The 18,413-nt window shown below is 25.8% G+C and overlaps 1 protein-coding gene across 1 annotated transcript in view; it reads left to right on the top strand.

Annotated features, from left to right (window-relative positions):
* Window positions 1-18,413, top strand: part of LOC129614368 (sca1 complex protein phr) — a 66,936-nt gene that overhangs the window by 27,345 nt on the left and 21,178 nt on the right. Inside the window, exons 2-5 of the mRNA XM_055528942.1 lie at window positions 4,885-5,016; window positions 7,912-8,236; window positions 10,438-11,006; window positions 14,213-14,358. Coding sequence (XP_055384917.1) covers window positions 4,888-5,016; window positions 7,912-8,236; window positions 10,438-11,006; window positions 14,213-14,358 — 1,169 coding nt within the window. The 5' untranslated portion in view covers window positions 4,885-4,887. The remainder of the gene's footprint in view (window positions 1-4,884; window positions 5,017-7,911; window positions 8,237-10,437; window positions 11,007-14,212; window positions 14,359-18,413) is intronic.

Below are 18,413 nucleotides of genomic sequence, written 5' to 3'. Positions count from 1 at the left end.
AATAAAATATCATCTATATGTATGTATGTAAGTATTTTTTATAATCGAAAAAAAAATGAAATCATAATCGACATGAAAATAAAATCGGAATCAGTGTCTTAAAATGTTGTTTTTAGTATTTTCATCTAAAAAAATTGTAGTAATCCGATGAACGAAAATAGAAAAAAAAAATCATCAGAAATAAGTTTATTTTACAACGAAGAAAGAATTTAATCTTGGCAGTGTTACAAGACAGATGGCAGTAAAATCTGTATGTATGATTTCAGTATAGGCGTCAGTGAAAAAACAAAATTACCTTTAAGTTCTAAAAATGGGAGAAATTTTAACATTGAATGTCCCACCTTAACTTAATCCGATTGAAAATGCAAGTGATTAATTAGCTCCAAAATAAAGTACAGTGAAATTTTGGAGATTGATTGTCTAAAATATGCAAATAATTTATTTATTTATATTTGTTTCTTTCAAATTCAAGTGAGAAAAATCTCGTACAGAGTGTTATAATTTTAATATTTCTTAAGAAACAATTTACAACTTTTACGAGAAACAAGATGCTCGTAAGCAGTCTACTTTCATTCATTCTATAAATGAATTTATCTTTTTTTTTTTTAAAAAAAGGAGGGCTTGCGGTGTGAAGCAACGATTGTAATTTGTTGAATTCACATATTGCTTTATTATAAGTATTACGATCTTTAATCCAGTTTTTCTTTATATTGACTTCTTAATATTTACTTTTCGAAGTCAGTTTATAATCGGCAATTTTCTTCAGTATTTCTACGTTGTCTGTATTAATCTATAATTTTGTATATTACTATAAGTTATGTCAATCTAAATTATTTGTGAACTTATGTTTATATTTCGTTTAAAAAAAATAAAAATAATGTTGATTCTCGGGAGGTGCCTTGTACTTCACCGTATTTAATCGGTTTTTTTTTTATTTTTTCTAATTCAGAATTGTTCATGTTCTATTTCTTTTTTATTTCATTCTGTTTACTAGGTAACTATTAAACCACTTGTGTGCTGTACCGACTATTTCAATACTATTCAGAGCTTTAAGCAAAATTTTTGGAGAAATCTTTTCCAATTCTTTTTCAATATGTGCTATCATGCCATAAGCTTGTTGTCTTAACTGTTTTTCGACATCCATATTGAGTATTGCTTATAAGTAATATTATATTTGTCCTAGTATACTAATAGCTAGTAATTAAATAATTAATTAGGTTCAAATATTTTGCTAATTATATATATGAAATAAACATTGATTTGTTTGAAGTTATACAGTAGAGTCATTCAAATTTTTTAAGGCGTTTCCAAAAAAATATATTGTTTTTCATATTCTTTGCTAAAACTTCTCCAGTCGTGCTGTAATAAAAGTTAAAATTGTTTATTTTAGAAACCCTCTAAAATAAATATTTGAAAGTTAAATAATTGAATGAAGTGCTGCTCGATATAATTAAGAAATGAGTAACTCACAATTTTTAATTACCAAATTATTCGGCAATACGTGTCAATTACAGATAGAATGTTATCATTTCAAGTCTTTTTTTATTTTTAATTTGTAACGAAATTTAATATCTAAAAGTAAATATTTATTAACATACAAAAGGTACACGCATGCAAAACGTATTCTCTATTTGCAAATTATATTCTCATTCTTTAGAATATTTTTGTTCTATACAATCCCGTATTCATAAAGTCATATAGGTGTAAAATTAATTATATACAATATTAAAATTATTCAAGAAATATGTACTTCCTCTGACCGTTCCTGCAATAATTTTTGAAACCGAAATATTAAATAACGTTAATTTGTTTTTTTACTTATTTAAATGTTGTATGCCAATTAATTTAAGTGCTTGTGACGTTACAATATTCTACGTAAATATTTAAAATAAAATTGACATAAAATTTAATTTATTATTTAATAAAATTCATTAAAAAGAAATTAAAATTATTAGAGTTGCTAATAATCATATGCGATTTTTTATTACATTCGTTTAATTCCGACAAAATACTGAAGTTTTTTGGTCTTCTGGAGTTTGAAATTTGAACCGCATAAAAATGTATACAGACGTTTTTGTGTAAAATGCTGATAAATTACAAATTTGCATGTAATTTTTATTTAATTCAGTACAACAAATGTTGTAATTTAAAATAATTTCATGTAATATTGGTCAAATTTAGGTTTTGGGGTGGTCCATTCGAACATGTTAATTTTAAACAATTTTTTCACATATATCAAAACTGGTATCGACGCGGATAACGTGTAATCTTGGCGACCAAATATGATTAGGAAACCTCAGAAGAAGGGCTTTATTATTCAAATTTCGGAATCACATAATTTTATAGTTTAAAAATTTTAATTTTAACATGCCAATTTTATTTTTGGTAACACAAGATTGTAAACTTCTCTAATTTTGCTGGCAACAGCCGGCAGTCTTGGCAACCGAGCTTTAATGTGGTATATAAGTCTACCTGATCTGGTTTAGGAATTTTTGAAAAAAATAAAACGCTCCAAATATTATTTTTTACCAAATTTTTTTCTTCTTCCTGGTTATTAACGTTTTAAATTTTAAATGGATGGTTCTGAAACTTTATGTATCAGCGGCACGGTTTCTTATTACAATTTGTTTGTACATACATACATATATAGAATATGTTTTTGTATATCACTTCATTGAGCAAATACTCCTACAATAAAAATAAATTCATGTTTAAATATGGTAATTATTAAATAAATTATTTAATTGAATTAGAATGAAATGAGAAAGTAATTAATCAGAATAATCTGTTTCCACTACAGAATAATAAAGTGTGTGTATGTATATTTTTTCTACATTAAATTTTAATTTATAAAGCTTTAATTTTTTTTGTACTTTAATATTCTAATAATATTGCAATCAAATGTTTTAATTTATGGAACCTTTATAATTTTGTATATAATAAATTACATTTTTTTCCGCGAGTAAAGATTCAGTTCAAAAAAATAATTTTATTTTTGTTTCTTTTAAAAATATATCATAAGACTGTTAACAAGTTCTTCTGTGGATTTCTGGGTTTATAAAGCTGGATTTTTGCAGTTTGTTTTAATAACATGGCTTTTTCTTAAATTTTGTACAATTTTGAAATATTTTTATTAAATTAATAGAAAGCTGAAGCTCTTTCTGTAACCTAAGTCCTTCGTGCAAATAAATTTAAATTGCCTGTACGACTTATTTTTATCACCGCATATTATTTTTTGTATTTGTTGCATATAGTCCAGGCGCATCTAAGTTGCTGTTGAAAATAGTACTTTTGTATTATTGCTAATTTGTGCAATTTTCATTTTTATTTTGTTCTTTCAATTTTGTATTGTTTTACATAGTCAACACCGTTTTTCAGTAACAATTTGGTTTTTTCAAAGCTGTCAAGAAATTTGAATTATTGTGAAATGCAATTTTACTACATACATATTTCATGAATTTTTCTCATACTGTTTGGTAAATCGGTAGCACGTAACCCAGGTGACTGTATTAATGCTCTTCTTATCAATAAATCCAAAGTGTATTTCGCACAGCAATACACAGAAAAGTAAGAAATTTGTAATAATATTTAAATTAGGTATGTACCAAATATGGGGTTAACTAAAACTAGTTTATATTTTAAAAAAATCAAAGGAGAAATTCATTTGTAATGGCTACTTACCTTGAATAATTTATAATACAACAAATTTATAATATAACAAATTTCACGAAACTTTAAATTTTAAGGCACTTTTAATTAATTTTTCTTTTTAGGTTGACAATTCACTACTCACTATGTGCAAACATGTACAAAATTTTACATGTCGAGTTTCTATAGAGAAGTGTATCCATTCATGTAAGAGAAACGTGAAGAAACTATTTTTTTTACTTATTAATGACAATTATTAATTTATTTTGAAGAGCAAATTTTGTAACTTTAGAAATTTTGCAATAATAGACCATTGACAATAATATTAAAGAAAAACGAGAAAAAAATAGAGTTGACTTGTCAGCTCTGTGATACCCGTACGAATTTGTTATTCTATGTGCAAATAAAGATGCCCTAACTGACTATGGGACAGACTATGACTTTAAGTTGCCATATTACCATATTAATTTATGCAAAATTTCAATACTGTGTGTTTTTTAAATACTGTGTGTGCCAAACTACTATTGAAGTTATATGGCAGCTACCAGAAAGAGCCAAGATATTTTAACGAATTTTATATTTATATTGGCCCTACTAATATATTTGCTTGTGTGAAATTTCAATACCACAGCTTTTATAGTTTCTGAGATATAGCCAAATAACTTTTGAAGTTGTATGGCAGGTGCCAAAAGCAGCCAAGTAATTTCTACGACTTTTATTAGACATATTGGCCCTACTAATATATTCGTTTGTGTGAAATTTCAATATCATAGCTTTTATAGTTTCTGAAATATAGCCAAAGAAATTTTGAAGTTGTACGGCAGCTACCCGAACCGGTACCCCGATCATGTCCAATTTAAATAGGGTTCTGGCACTTACTACAATAAATCTTCATATCGTTGGGACGGACGAACGGACGGACAGACAAAGCTTAATTAACTCAGAATTCGACGCTGATCAAAAACATACACTTGGGTCTATATCTAAAACCGTTATTTCTTAGCGTTACAAACGGTAAGGCAAATTTAGTATACCCTTCGAACATACGTTCGTACAGGTATAAACACACTTTCACTCTCTCTCTCGTTGGTTATGTGCTGACAGTATCAGATTTGTTAGATTATTTTAATAATCAGATTTGTTAGATCAGATTATTTTAATATTTGATTTTAATTCCAAAAAAAAAAATTTTATTTTGAAACTAATAAATAATTATTTTATTTTGAATTTTTTAAGGTAATGGAAACTAAATTGGAAAGACAAAGTCAATTTCCGGCAACATTTCCGGATACATTTAAAGACTTTTTCGCAATGATGAATGAAGATGAAGACCACATTGATTTATTTTCAAATCTTTTGGAAGATAAGGTAATTTTCGAAATTATATTAAGTTGCTATGTAATTATTTATATTACAATTATTAAATAGTTTAAGATTTCATTCACCGCTATGAAAATAGCAAACTCTTTTGTCTCTTTATATATAAAGGAGTAAAAAGTTAAATCTAACATAATTTTCTCGATGTAATTTGTAAACAGTCTAAAAGAATTTAATATGAACATACAATATAGGTTATTTAATTTAAATTAGAATAAAAAATTCACCGCACAAACAAAATTTGCAAGTACTTTGTTCTCATTTGATATAGAATAACTTAAAAGCAGCTAATACAATAACAGTATCGTCATACATGATGATACATGCACAAGCTGTAAAAATTGACTGACCTTTGCCTATTATTTTTCTACTCTCTATATAATATTCGTTTGAAAAGCATCCTCAACATATTTACATACATCTAGAATAATATTATGTAAATAAATGTCAACAGATTTCAAAATTCCATAGACTTTAGGTACCTACCTATACAAGAGCATAATTTTTTATTTAATATGCATAAGGCTATTAATTCTTAACGTGTGGTTTCTCATTTATTTATGCACATACATAACGCAAATGCATTTAAGCAACACCATTAAATGTAACATGTAATATGTAAGAGTTCTTTTGATATTCATAGATTTTTTCTTTATAAACAAGTTTGTACATATTTATATTTGTATGTTAGTATGTCCCATATAACTTATTTTCAGTTTACACTGTAGAACATTAGCTGATTATAATGTTTTTCATATCCTTGCTGTTTCAATATTTAAAAAAAGAGTAAATATTTGCATGTACACATTAATATTCGAAGTTTTTCCTCTGGTTATTTGAAGTTATGCTGATGCTTTTTTGCAAGTTGTCTATTATTAACTTTCACTGTTTATACTAAGCCTTTTGAATTGATTATGAAATGAAGTAAAAGGCAACAATATATAAAAAAATAACCTATATTATTATATTTTTTTTATTATTAGGCGATAGTTAGGTCCAGTATTTAAAATTATGCAATAAAGCAGAAAGAGCTAAAAAAAAAAAAATTTGTTTTATACGAAATAATACTCAAACAATGAAGAAGTAACACGACCTTAGATGGGTTATATTGAATTCCAGTCCGCTAAGTGGCAAATACTTTTTATTATTCAATTTCGAGCAAAAAAAATCTCGCAGCTTTCAATATCACAACTTTTATAGTTTCTAAGATATAGTCAAATAAATTTTGAAGTTGTATGGCAGCTCGCCGAATCAGTTCCGGGATCATATCCAATTTAAAAAGAGTTCTGGAATTTACTGCAATAAATCATTTGTGAAAATTTGGTGAACTTAGTTCAATTAGTTTTTAGGATATTGTTGGGAGGGACGGACGGACAAATGGACAGACAAAGCTAAATCGACTCAGAATTCGACGCCGATCAAAAACATACACTTGAGTCTATATCTCAGAGCATTATTTTTTAGTGTTACAAACGATAAGGCAAATTTAGTATACCCTTCCAACATACGTTCGCACGGGTATAAAAATTGCTCCCTAATGGAATATCGGAAGACCGCAATGAATTTCTTATTCATAAATACCTAAAATATGATTTTATCTTTAATACAAAATCACATAAGGTGTCTTTAATACAAATTTTTTCGAAAATCCTGTTTAGTTTTTTAAAACATTTATTTTGAATTATTTCGTGCCCTAGATTTCATCTATTATGAATTATTTGGATATAAAATTTTGCAATTTCACGATGCTTATGGGAATGATATGTAAAAATTCCTAATATTAAATTATTAATGTGTTTTTAGCACTGCTTTAAATAAGAAAAAACTGCAAATAATATTTGTATGACATACACTCACACATATTTTTTATAGATTTGTAAATTGTTGTCATCGGACATTTTTTTTAGGCGTGTACACACATGGTGTTTACATGTTTTGAAAAGCGTAACAAAACATGTTCTTTTATTTGCAATTTTTTTACTAAATAATTATTTTTCCATTAGCAAATAATTACGAAAAAAAAAATGTCATATACAAATAAAACCTACAAGATGTGAAAATTGCATAGTACAATTCGATAATCCTTAAAGGGTGAGTGTAATACGTTATACGCATAATACACATACATTTATATAATTGTACATTCAGTGCTATCACTCACTGAAAAAATGTATCTAATTTCGATTAATAATAATGTGTACAAAATGTAACAAACAACATACGATATGGGAGGGTTTGAAAGCTTTTCATACAAATTTCTTCTTTTCACAAATTTATTTCAGTCGTATATAATTTAACATTATTTTCAGTACAGGTATACATTAAGTATTTTTTTTGCAGTATTTGATAGTTTTTGAGTTGAAACTTATGATATGTAGGAATTTTTGAAAAATTGTGTCTAATTCTTATTGTACATCATCCGAATACCTGTGTGTCAAAGTGCGAACACTGATTATAAAATACACATAAGATTGTATCTCGAAAAGAGAACAGGAGAAATAAAAATTATGTGATGTGCTGCATTGAATGCCTTGATTACCATTAACAATTGAGTTTACTCGACAGGTTTTACATCAATAGTAGACATACGTTTTATTTTTTATTCCTCTTGTTAACAAGCTTTGTCGGCAAGACCAAAACGCAGTTGGAAATATCGCCAATGTAATAGTAAAAGCCAATCTTCTGTAAGAGTTTGTAGCATTATGTGGGAGGTCTGTTAAAAATTTTTAGGACAGCAAAGAAAATTTTTTGTAGTAACAAGATTTTAACTTAGGTTTTTAAATTGTTTTAATTTTCATAAATAGAAAAAATTTGTGAAATTTTAAATTAACAAATTTTTTAAAGTCACGCTATTAAAATACGCTTCGCATATTAATTTTCTTGCAGGTAATACCACGAAATAATAAATATCCTCACAGACGTTGTGGTGGTAGTTTACGTTGTACAAATACAAATACTGTTAATGTTGGAAGATCCAGTTCATTTCGAGTGAATAGACCAAGTACCGCAAATTTCTGTAGGCATGTTAAATATTGTTGTCTTCATCAAAAGCATCATTCACAAAATTTTTTGGATTACCATCGTTGTCAAGAGCAAAATAAAGAGCATGGCGAAGATGAAGATGATGATGGTGATGATGGAGATGGCTTAACAAAAATTCATAGAATCAAAAATCATCCAAGAAAAGTTTCAAATCATTCTCTTGATTACAGTAAGTAAAATATCATTCATGTAATTTATTCAGTTCTATTCAAGCTACGTCGCAGAAATTAGCGTTTAATTAAATTTAGCAATAATGAAATTTAGTTTTAAAATTTCGGATATTCTTGAAAAATTTATGCTTTTGAAACAATTCAATCAGGGGCTTATAAAATTCTTTACTAAACTTTTATTGAAATACTAAACTTTTAGTTCGACCAAATAACCTTTCAGTGTGTTAATGTAAAATTAGTGTAAAGTTAAAGGCTGGTGGGAAAAATTTAGTGGGTGTTTTGCAATCAATTTATTTTTTTATTCTTCTAAGTTGTTTTCCAATTATAAAATCATAATTTTCTGTTGTGGACAACACCAGTTATTCAAATAAGTTCACATACCCTTAGACAAAATTATTATACAATTTTGAACTTGTGTAGTTGAGGTGAAGTTCATGTGGTGGGGAATCTCATGTAAATTGGCATATTATAAATAAAATTTTTGAGTATTAAATGCTCGAATTTAAATATAAACGATACTTGAATTCATTCAATAATACAAAGCAATGTTGTGAAAATAAAGGTCGCACATATTGTTATAAGTCAACACTATTAAACAATAAAAACAAACACACACATAAGCACAAAGTATAAAGATATATGTAAATACATATGTATATGCATAAATAAAGTAAACGTCCTTTATCTATTTAAATTTTATTTTTCACTGTACAGAGGCAAGGTTAAGTACAAGTTTTGGTGCTCAATGTGAAAAGATGTTTCCACTTTTGATAAATCTTATACTATTTTAATTTTTAAATTTTTATAATTCGCATAGTCTTGAAAATATAATAGAATTATTTTATAACTTTTCAAGGCAAGAAGTAAGATATTTAAGATTTTATTCTTTTTATACATACTTGCATTCATTCGTTTAGAAAACTATTTTCTCTTCATTTTATTCATTTGTAAAAAAAGGAATTTATTGTGTCGCTTACTTATATCTATTTTGGAAACAAAATAAATTTTTTATATTTTTTTTTTATTAACGAATGAAATTATTTATATACTCGTACGAACTCGGTTCACAGAGTGTTCTAAATTTGTCACTCCGATTTCAAAATAGAGAAATAATTTCCTGGAACTTTAAAGTATGCTTTAAATAAACACTTCATATAGTCGGATTTAAGATTAGTAATAATTTTTTCTAAGTTCGAACGGTTAATTCATATACTTTTAAACAAGTTCAAAATTAATTTGATTATATCTGGCAGAAACTATTCATGGTGCGTAAAATGCCAATTTTATATGCACACGAATTTAATTACTCGGTCGTGGTACGCAAATTTTTGAAATTCCAAAAAGAGTAAAACTATTTAATCATATTGTTTAAGAACAACCAGGTTTGCTTAGAGCAGGGATTAACTCCTTCTAAGTAAATGTTTCAAATCTGACAGGATAATTGACACGATGAATATTGCATTTCTCGCAACATGTTGTAGACACGATAAGCTCTATGTATTCTGGTTCTAATTTCTCAAAGCCATTTATCTATATATCCGAAATATTATTATGTATCATACACACCTGTTCTTCTGCTTCTTTAATAATACGTCATATATGTGTACAAAATATTTATTATACAATCGGTTATAAATGGATGTTTATATTCACATATATGTACATAATAATTAACAAAACATGTATAAATGTTATGTTTAGCTAAAAATGAAACAATTTTATTATTGTGTTTTATGTGGGGGCGAATCCATTTATAATAAAAGTGAAATTAATTTATTATTCCTAATCGAAATTTAGTTGTGCAATAAAATTGATAAGATATGTTTTTTATTATGCACTCACTCCATAAACTGAATTAGGAATTTGAAATAAATTTTATAAATAATTGGTTTTACAAGTTTGAAGTTTACAAGTTTTACTACTTTTGCGGCATAAATCTCTTTTTTATTACCGGACTTCAATTTACAAATTTCATGGCAAGTTCATCAAGTATGTATGTGATACTCTTAAAACGAAATCTTTGTACAAATTCTTTGTTATTGCATTGAAATTTTCTCTTGACCTTGTTTGAATTGGATTGCCCTAACAAAACAAATAGGAAAATGAAAACATTTCTCATTTTTTGTTTTGGTTTTTCTTTTTAAATGTTTAAGATTTAAAATAATTTTTGTTTTTTATTTTTCTTTTATTTTCCTTTTAGAAAATAATAGTGATGACAATGATACAATTATAAATATCATATCATCAACTCCTTGTATCCCCTATGTTGGCTTACGTCGTTTAACACAACAACAGCAACAGCAAAAACAGCAATATCATAAACAACAGGAACAACAATATCATGATTTACAACAACAACAACAACACCACCACCAACAACAACAATTTTATTCTCACCATCAATTAAACAAAACGAATGCTTTTCATTCAAAAGAGAATTTACCAAGAATAGCTCAACAACAATGTGGGTTAAGAGAGGCTGTAAGTGGAAGTACTTTAAATTTAGAAGGATGTATGACGACAGCAATATCATCAGCAATTACTGAAACAACAACATCAAATGTTGATGGTGCTGTTGGTATAACTGGTGTAGCATCTGCATCTGTTGTCAGTAGTAGTAGTAGTAGAAATTCACCAACCGTTAGTACTGCTAATCGTTCGGGAAATTTTTTAGTTAATGAATCAGGTGGTAATATAACATCACAGCAAATTAATAAAATGAATCGGCAAGAATTTATTGATAAAAAATTAAATACATCGCGCTCAAATGTAAGTACAAAAAAAAATAAAATAAAATTACGTATATACGCAAATTAAATGTACAAACGCATACATATATACATACATAAAAAAAACAATAAATTTATAGTTTTTGGAAAACATATTTACATACATATGTACATAATATTTTTTTTAATATTTATTATACAAAATACGAAATAGGAAATAATCTAAACATACAACGAAAACTTATTAAAAAATTTAAACAATGAAAAATTCGTTCCCAGCATTTTTGCAAAAAAAAATTTCAAGTGTTATAAATTTGTTGGGCCAGTGTGTATAAAATATCTTGTGCGGTTGATATTTTGAAATATGAATAGTTATTTTAAGTCCAAGAACATTTTAGTTTGATTAAAAAATTTTGAAAAATTTATTAAAAAATTAAGTGCTTCAATTCAAATATTCTGAAAAGTTTGGAAAATTTTTTTAAATGAAATAATATCTGCATAATATTATGATATGTATGTATATATACATATGTGCATATGTACATATGTAAAACAATTACAAAAATAAAAATAGATATAATTAATCATTTTGAATTAAATGCCACGATTTGTTAGTTCAATAATTGTTTTAAGTTGTGCCATATGGGAAATTTGCCATTAAATAAAATGTGAAGTATGAATTGTGTGTGTGCAATTAAATTCTACGTTAGTGGGTTTTTATTTTTATGAAACAAAATCAACTAAAAAACTAAATCAAATATAGTGTTATATAAAAAATTACTTTAGGACTTTTGGATTGTTTTTCAATAATGTAGAGAGCCAAGGAAAAAAAAAAGTTATTAGAAATGATAGGAGTCTAAAATGCAGCATTCTAAAACGGAATATAAAAATTTTATTATACAAGCATTTTCTGATCAAAGAGAAATAATTTTTTAGGCATGTTTTTTGAAAAATTACATATTTTATTTTTAACTATAACCTTAGTATTTACTTTTATTTTTAAATTCCCTAACATTTTTATTCTTAAAAATATGAAGATATTTATGGCTACCAAACAAATATTTATAATGTTGTAAAATACACGTAATTTTGATAAAGTTGGGAGCAAAATTTAAAACCCATTCAATTTTATTGGTTTGGTTGTAAAATAGCCAAAGGCTTTTACGTTTCATTTCATATTTCATATTATATGAAATATTTTGTAATGCTCGAACTCGCATATAAACCATTTTAAGAAATTCGAAAAAAAGAAGGTATGTGGTAGGCAACTAATAAGTTTAAAAAAGGGAATGTTAACTGAAGAATCGAAATTTATATAAATTCGCAAGGCTAACGATAAGATTTAATAAGTTTAGAACATATACGGAACTATATTTAAGTGGGCCAAAATGAAAAATTTCATTCAAGAGAACTAATCTTATACATTATGTATATCTTGCCAATTGAGTAAGTGAAATTTCTAATCTAGCTTTTTTGTCCTATAAACCCTTGCGGGCTAAGTAAAAATTCGGAAACGAAAATATACCAATGTGATTTAAAATACATAATTGGTGTCCGCTTTTTATTAAATTTAATACATATTTTTTTAACATTTTTATAATAAAAGAACCTGATTATTGCATTGCAAGATTAGTCAAGTTCAATGCTAACTTTTATCGGTTAGCCGAAGAACAGAAAAAATGACAAAAGTAAAAAAAATTTTTTTTTTTCAATTTCATTTGCTATTTTGCTAATCCAACAAAATATTTGGAAAAAATAACAAAATTATTCATTTTGAAATATATTTTTTTATCCTAAACTATCTTACAATTAATATGAAAATTGTTCGAAGTAGAAAGGCTATATACAGTGCAAACACAATTAAAAAAACTTGTATGCAAAAAATATTAAACAGGACTTTTAGTGAAGTTTCTTTTGCTATAGTGGATGTCAAAACAAAAGAATTCTAATTTTCAGGCATATATTTCTGTTTATAATTAATTTGCATACTTGAAAGAAAACTAACTAGCATGTATGAAACTCTTATATAAGCTTTATTATAATCAAATTTATTATAATTTTTAGATTAACATGCTATCCTACTATCAGTTTTTCCGTGTTAAAATTTTTAAGATTTTGTGAACTATAAAGTTTTTTGGACAGAAAATGCATTAAACTATATCTAATATAATTAAATTTAACTGTTCCAATTGTCAACTGAACTTTGCCGGATAACAAACTATAAACTTAAACTAAACTATTGTCATATAAAGTTGGCTTAATGCCTTATTGCTTTATTTAGGTATTTAAACTAATTGAAAAATATTGATATTTTTGTTAATTAACATAATTTCTAATTGAATTTATTTATCATGCAAATATTATATAGAACTGTTTTCCGGCGCTCATTGCAAATGCTTACTTTGTATTGTAAAGTTAAATTCGGCCATGTACTCCTATATAGCAATACATAATTTGTAATTGCAACTATAGCCCACCCTCTTTGAATAATGAAAGAAATGCGAAGCGAAATGTTATGAATAATTCTTGGCAACAAAAATTCAATTCTACTGTAAAATTAGAATTTTATAGGTTATTCTGACCGACTTGTTTACGAATGTTTAGGGATGTGTGCTTGTGTACATTTATTTTTTAATAAACAAAACTTAAATAAATATTTTATGAGTCGAAGAATTTTTACTTTTTTTCCATGCTTTTAAAAAATTACATTTTTTTTTTTTTATTAAAATGAAAACTCTAAGTGGAAATTCAATTATTTATATAAAAAATAAAAAAAAGTAGAAAAAAAAAACAAAATATTAAAAAAAAAAATTATTTTAAATAGGTGAGTAGAAATAATACGGTGATTTAATTTTTCTTTTCCTCTCTAACGTTTGTGCTTTCATTAATATTGTCAGCAGCTTTTAATATTTTGCCGGTAATTATATGAAAAATATAATCGAATTTTTCTTTTTTTAATACGATAATTAAAAGTGATTATCGCTGAACAGCTCAATTATATTTAAGATTTTATCTTAATGATATCGTCAATAAAGTAATGACATTATTGGTTTTGCTATTTAATTTTGTTTTCAAGGAAACAAAATGATTTTATTATTGATTTGTTTTGAACTTCTTATGTGATTTAAAAGTTAATTTTATAAAAATTTAATTAGTAGCATCTATAATTTTTTATCTTCAATTTCTAAATTAATTAATTCTTTAATTGAAAATGCTCATTCTAGGTATATATATTTTTTATTGCAGAATATTATGCCACTCAAGTCTCCAGTATTAAATCGAAGAAGGGCATCTTCTATTGCAGCAACGCTTTTAGCAACTGATAGTAGAATTTTTCGTAATGCAGAAGATTTTAATCCTTCTTGGTCACATAATGTTTCTGGCAGTGCAAGGTAAGTTTGTTTTTTTTTTTTTGTTTGACTCATTTTATGTGTTTTTACCCCTGCTTTTTTATTAAATAGAATTTTGAATTTATTAAAAATACCTTATTTTCTTGATTTTGAATTCTCTACTTTATTAATTGAGTAACAACAACATGCATATTATACAAATGATTTGTTTCATTATTTTTCCTACCAGAACTGTATTCAATGTAAGTTAAGGTACAGTGAAAGTCAAATAAGGATTTCACTGTATGTATGTATATATATGTAATTAATATAAATTTTGTATAACAATATTATTATAAATAGTATGTAAATACTAAAAACAATCCTCACCTCAAAATTTATGTTATTAAGGTTATTGAAAAAGTAAAAACAAAAAAAAAATACTTTTATTTATTTATTAAGGGCGGGATTAGGAGTGTTGCTCTTGAAAAGAAAAAAAAAAAACTTTTTTGTTAAACAAAAACTTCATTTTTTAATGGTAAAAGTTTTCAAGTAGATTTCCAAGAATTTGGTTTACCGATTCCTTTTTAAAGTTTCAAAAAATAAAATTTATATATTTTCTTTGCACTGAATAAAAACGAGAGTCGTTTCCGAAAAGAGAATAATATGATGGAAGATATAAAAAAGGTAATAATATTATTTTAATTTTACTTTGCATTTAACTATATAGATGGTATATAAAACGAAAAAAAAACAAAAAGAAAAACAAAAAAAATTAAAGAAAGAATGAAATTAAAATAAAACAGAAGTTTAAAAAAAGAATAATAAAATAAGAGAAATCGGATGGTTACTCTCAACGGATAAAGGAATACTTTTCAAAAAGTATAAGTTAAAAGTTTTTGTGTATATAAGGTGTTCCAATATCATCAGTTCGTTTTCAGCAATGAATTTTTTGCGTTGCTTCAAACACTCCCTAAAATTACCATAATTTATATACAAACTCACATAATTTTCCACAATTCCAGAAACTATTGGAAATATGATGATAGGATGAAATTAATAGTATTTTCAAAATTTGAATCGTTTTTCATCTCCATTTTCAGTGTTTGAATATTAATATCCTAATACAGCATTCTAAGCAAACTCGGAAAAATTTAGAGAATTTCAATTATATTATATTCAATTAATTAGGGTAGAGCGTTGTGGGGTGTTGGTACAGGAGTTAACAGGTTACAAATCTGCAAAAACAATATTTTAAAAAATATATTTGGTCTCCCTATTACATAGTACAATCGACTTATATTTTTCCAATCGTATTTTACCTCTAACTGGTATATAAATTTTGGGCAGCTTTTATTTGTATTTGTAAAGTTCTTAATGGATTGGATCATTTCCATTTCTCTTCTATGCAGCGCAACTCCCATAATTTTTACACCAAATATATAGAAACACTATCTATATTCGTAGAGTTCGTATAACTCTGTCTTCTTTTCGAGTTTGGGTTATACTTTGTGATTTATAGATGATAGGTTTCTCGTATTGAGACAAACTATCTTAATTAAATGGCAAGTAATTACTCTGCCGTAAACACATTTGGTACATTTGTAAGCAATTAAATTAAATTGAAAAAAAAAAAATGAATCAAAAATTTGCAAGGACAACAAAAATTGTATTTGAAACGATACACCCTGTCTTACTTATAGTATATTTTCTAACATCTTTTAAATGTCGTATAATTATTAAAGTTAACTGACTATAGAGACCGACTAGACTTATAATTCGAGTAAATGGCATAAAGTATAACCAGTAAATAGAAGTAAAGCAATTAAAATTTTAAAATTTTATGAATTTTTATTTAAATTTTCCACATTCCATATAGAATAATGTCAACACGTACATTTCTATTAATTATGAGGAAAAGCAAAAAAATGTTTTTGTTCTTTCCTTCTTTCTTTGGATTTCATATTCATTTTCAACCTGAATAAATTTTCAAGACAATCGATGTGTAAAAAGGGTTTTTGTTGAATCGCTTCGCTCACATTTATAACTTTAATATTTTATGAAATTGCGTATATTTGTGTGTGTTCGTGTATGTATCAGTGTACAAAAATTGCTACGTAATTATTCAGCAATTTTACAATTTATGATTGTACAATGAAATGATAAAATTAATTGTTATACGTTTGTATACGAAATCACATTTGTTTTTGTTCATAGAAGGATGGAAAATGTAAAACAAAAGGTTTTTAATTTTAATTTTAAAAGTTTTTATACTACAATGTGCTTTACATATAAATTAAAAATATTATGGAACATTCCATTCCATTTGTAAGGACATTTATAAAAGAAATTCAGGAAAAAAAAATTTATATACAAAAGATTGGTACAGAAATGTACTTGTATATTTACGAGCCTTGTGCATAAGCTTGTCAATGTTAAATTAGCATTTTAATTAAATTATCTAAAAATTTACTTAATTAAGCTTAAATTAAAATTTTTCTCGATTTAAATCTTCATTTTGTTATTTATTTTTGTTATTAATTTGACGTAAACTTCCATTTCGAACAAGTTTCATTTTACCCAATAAATTGTATCTGAGTACTTATCGGGTTGGTTACGAATGTTGTAAGCGAATGTTTGGGTTTTTCGCTTACAATGCTGATTTTTGAGTAATTTACTTGGATTAATTCCCGAGCTAACGTATGGATGTAAAAAATGTAAAAAATTTCATACACAGTTGATTTATTCTACTTTAAATTTACTTATTTGACCAAAAAATTTTTTGGAAATGATCGCAAAATATAAGGTTCAAATTTTATCCACATTCTAAATATTATAAATTTCAATTTAATTTACTTGAAACGAAATTCCTGAAACGAGTTGCCTAAGTTTTTTTTTATAAGCTCACAGCTAACCAGGTTTTCCTTATATCACAGTACATGTAAATACTTTCAATTTCCATCTTAATATAAATAATTTAAATAACCAAAAATAAATTAGTTTATGAAAAGAAATCTTTATTTGGTTAAAATTAAAATGGTTCCACTGTACTTCCGAACATATCACTGTAAATAATATGATTGCGTATACGGTTAGGTAGGCATATACATAAGTACATAGATTGTAAGTATATGTAAACATGTAGTAATTAAGATAATTGTGTAAATAATTTATACATAATATACATATGTACATACATATGCGCATATATTTAGAGAGAGATGTAATTATGTAATTATAATAATAATTACAAGTATAAAATTTTTCTTTAATGAGAATTAATAAATTAAGCGGCATTACAAGTAGTAATTTTTATTAAAATTATTTTCATTTGTGACAAAATTCATTAAATGAAATGTACAAAAATCATGCGAAAATCATAAAAAATAAATTCAGATCACACAATTGATTGGTAAAGTGGCGCCAGGGGAGGGAAAGTAGTAAAAAAAATTAGTTTTGGCACCAAATTTTTTAAAGGGCTGAATGATGTTAAAAATTTCAATTCTTGTGAAAAATGCGTTTCTCGTAAAGATTAATTTCAAATTGCAGTTTTCCATCTCATAGCATTTAGAACCATTGCAAACTGCGATTTCCGAACAAAATGAAATGAAGCATACAATGAGAAAATTGTCGTTAATAGAGCATGAGAAAAGCAAAATATCCTGATGAGAAAAACAGTACCATTAAGAATTATTATTGCTTATATGAAAATAATTTTAAATAAAAAATTAAAAAAAAAAAGAAAAATAATAAAAAATTAATGACGTGTGCTATGACGTAGTTTACGTTTGCTAGTACAACAGAAATATGCGCACTATTCTTATTCTTTACGAAATTTTAAATATTAAAAATAAATATTTATAGATAAAAATATTTCCGATTTATTACTAATTACATTTTATTTTAGGTGTACACAACACGTTTGTATATTTGTACAAGATCGAATTATTGTTTAGCGTAATTTAAAATTTAATAGAAAAAAAACTTAATTTGCTTTTGAACAGAAGCGTATTAAGGTAATAATACGCCAGGGCAATAGGTTGAAAATAAAGTATAGTTATTCAATTAAAAAATAAAAATATTTATTTGGTCCGTTTTAATTTATAAATATTTTCTTT

Source organism: Condylostylus longicornis, unplaced genomic scaffold, assembly GCF_029603195.1.
Source record: "Condylostylus longicornis isolate FDR11 unplaced genomic scaffold, ASM2960319v2 ptg000107l, whole genome shotgun sequence".
In the NCBI taxonomy this organism is placed as follows: domain Eukaryota; kingdom Metazoa; phylum Arthropoda; class Insecta; order Diptera; family Dolichopodidae; genus Condylostylus; species Condylostylus longicornis.
The sequence above is the reverse complement of the archived record's forward strand: the minus strand, read 5'-3'. Positions and strand labels throughout refer to the sequence as shown.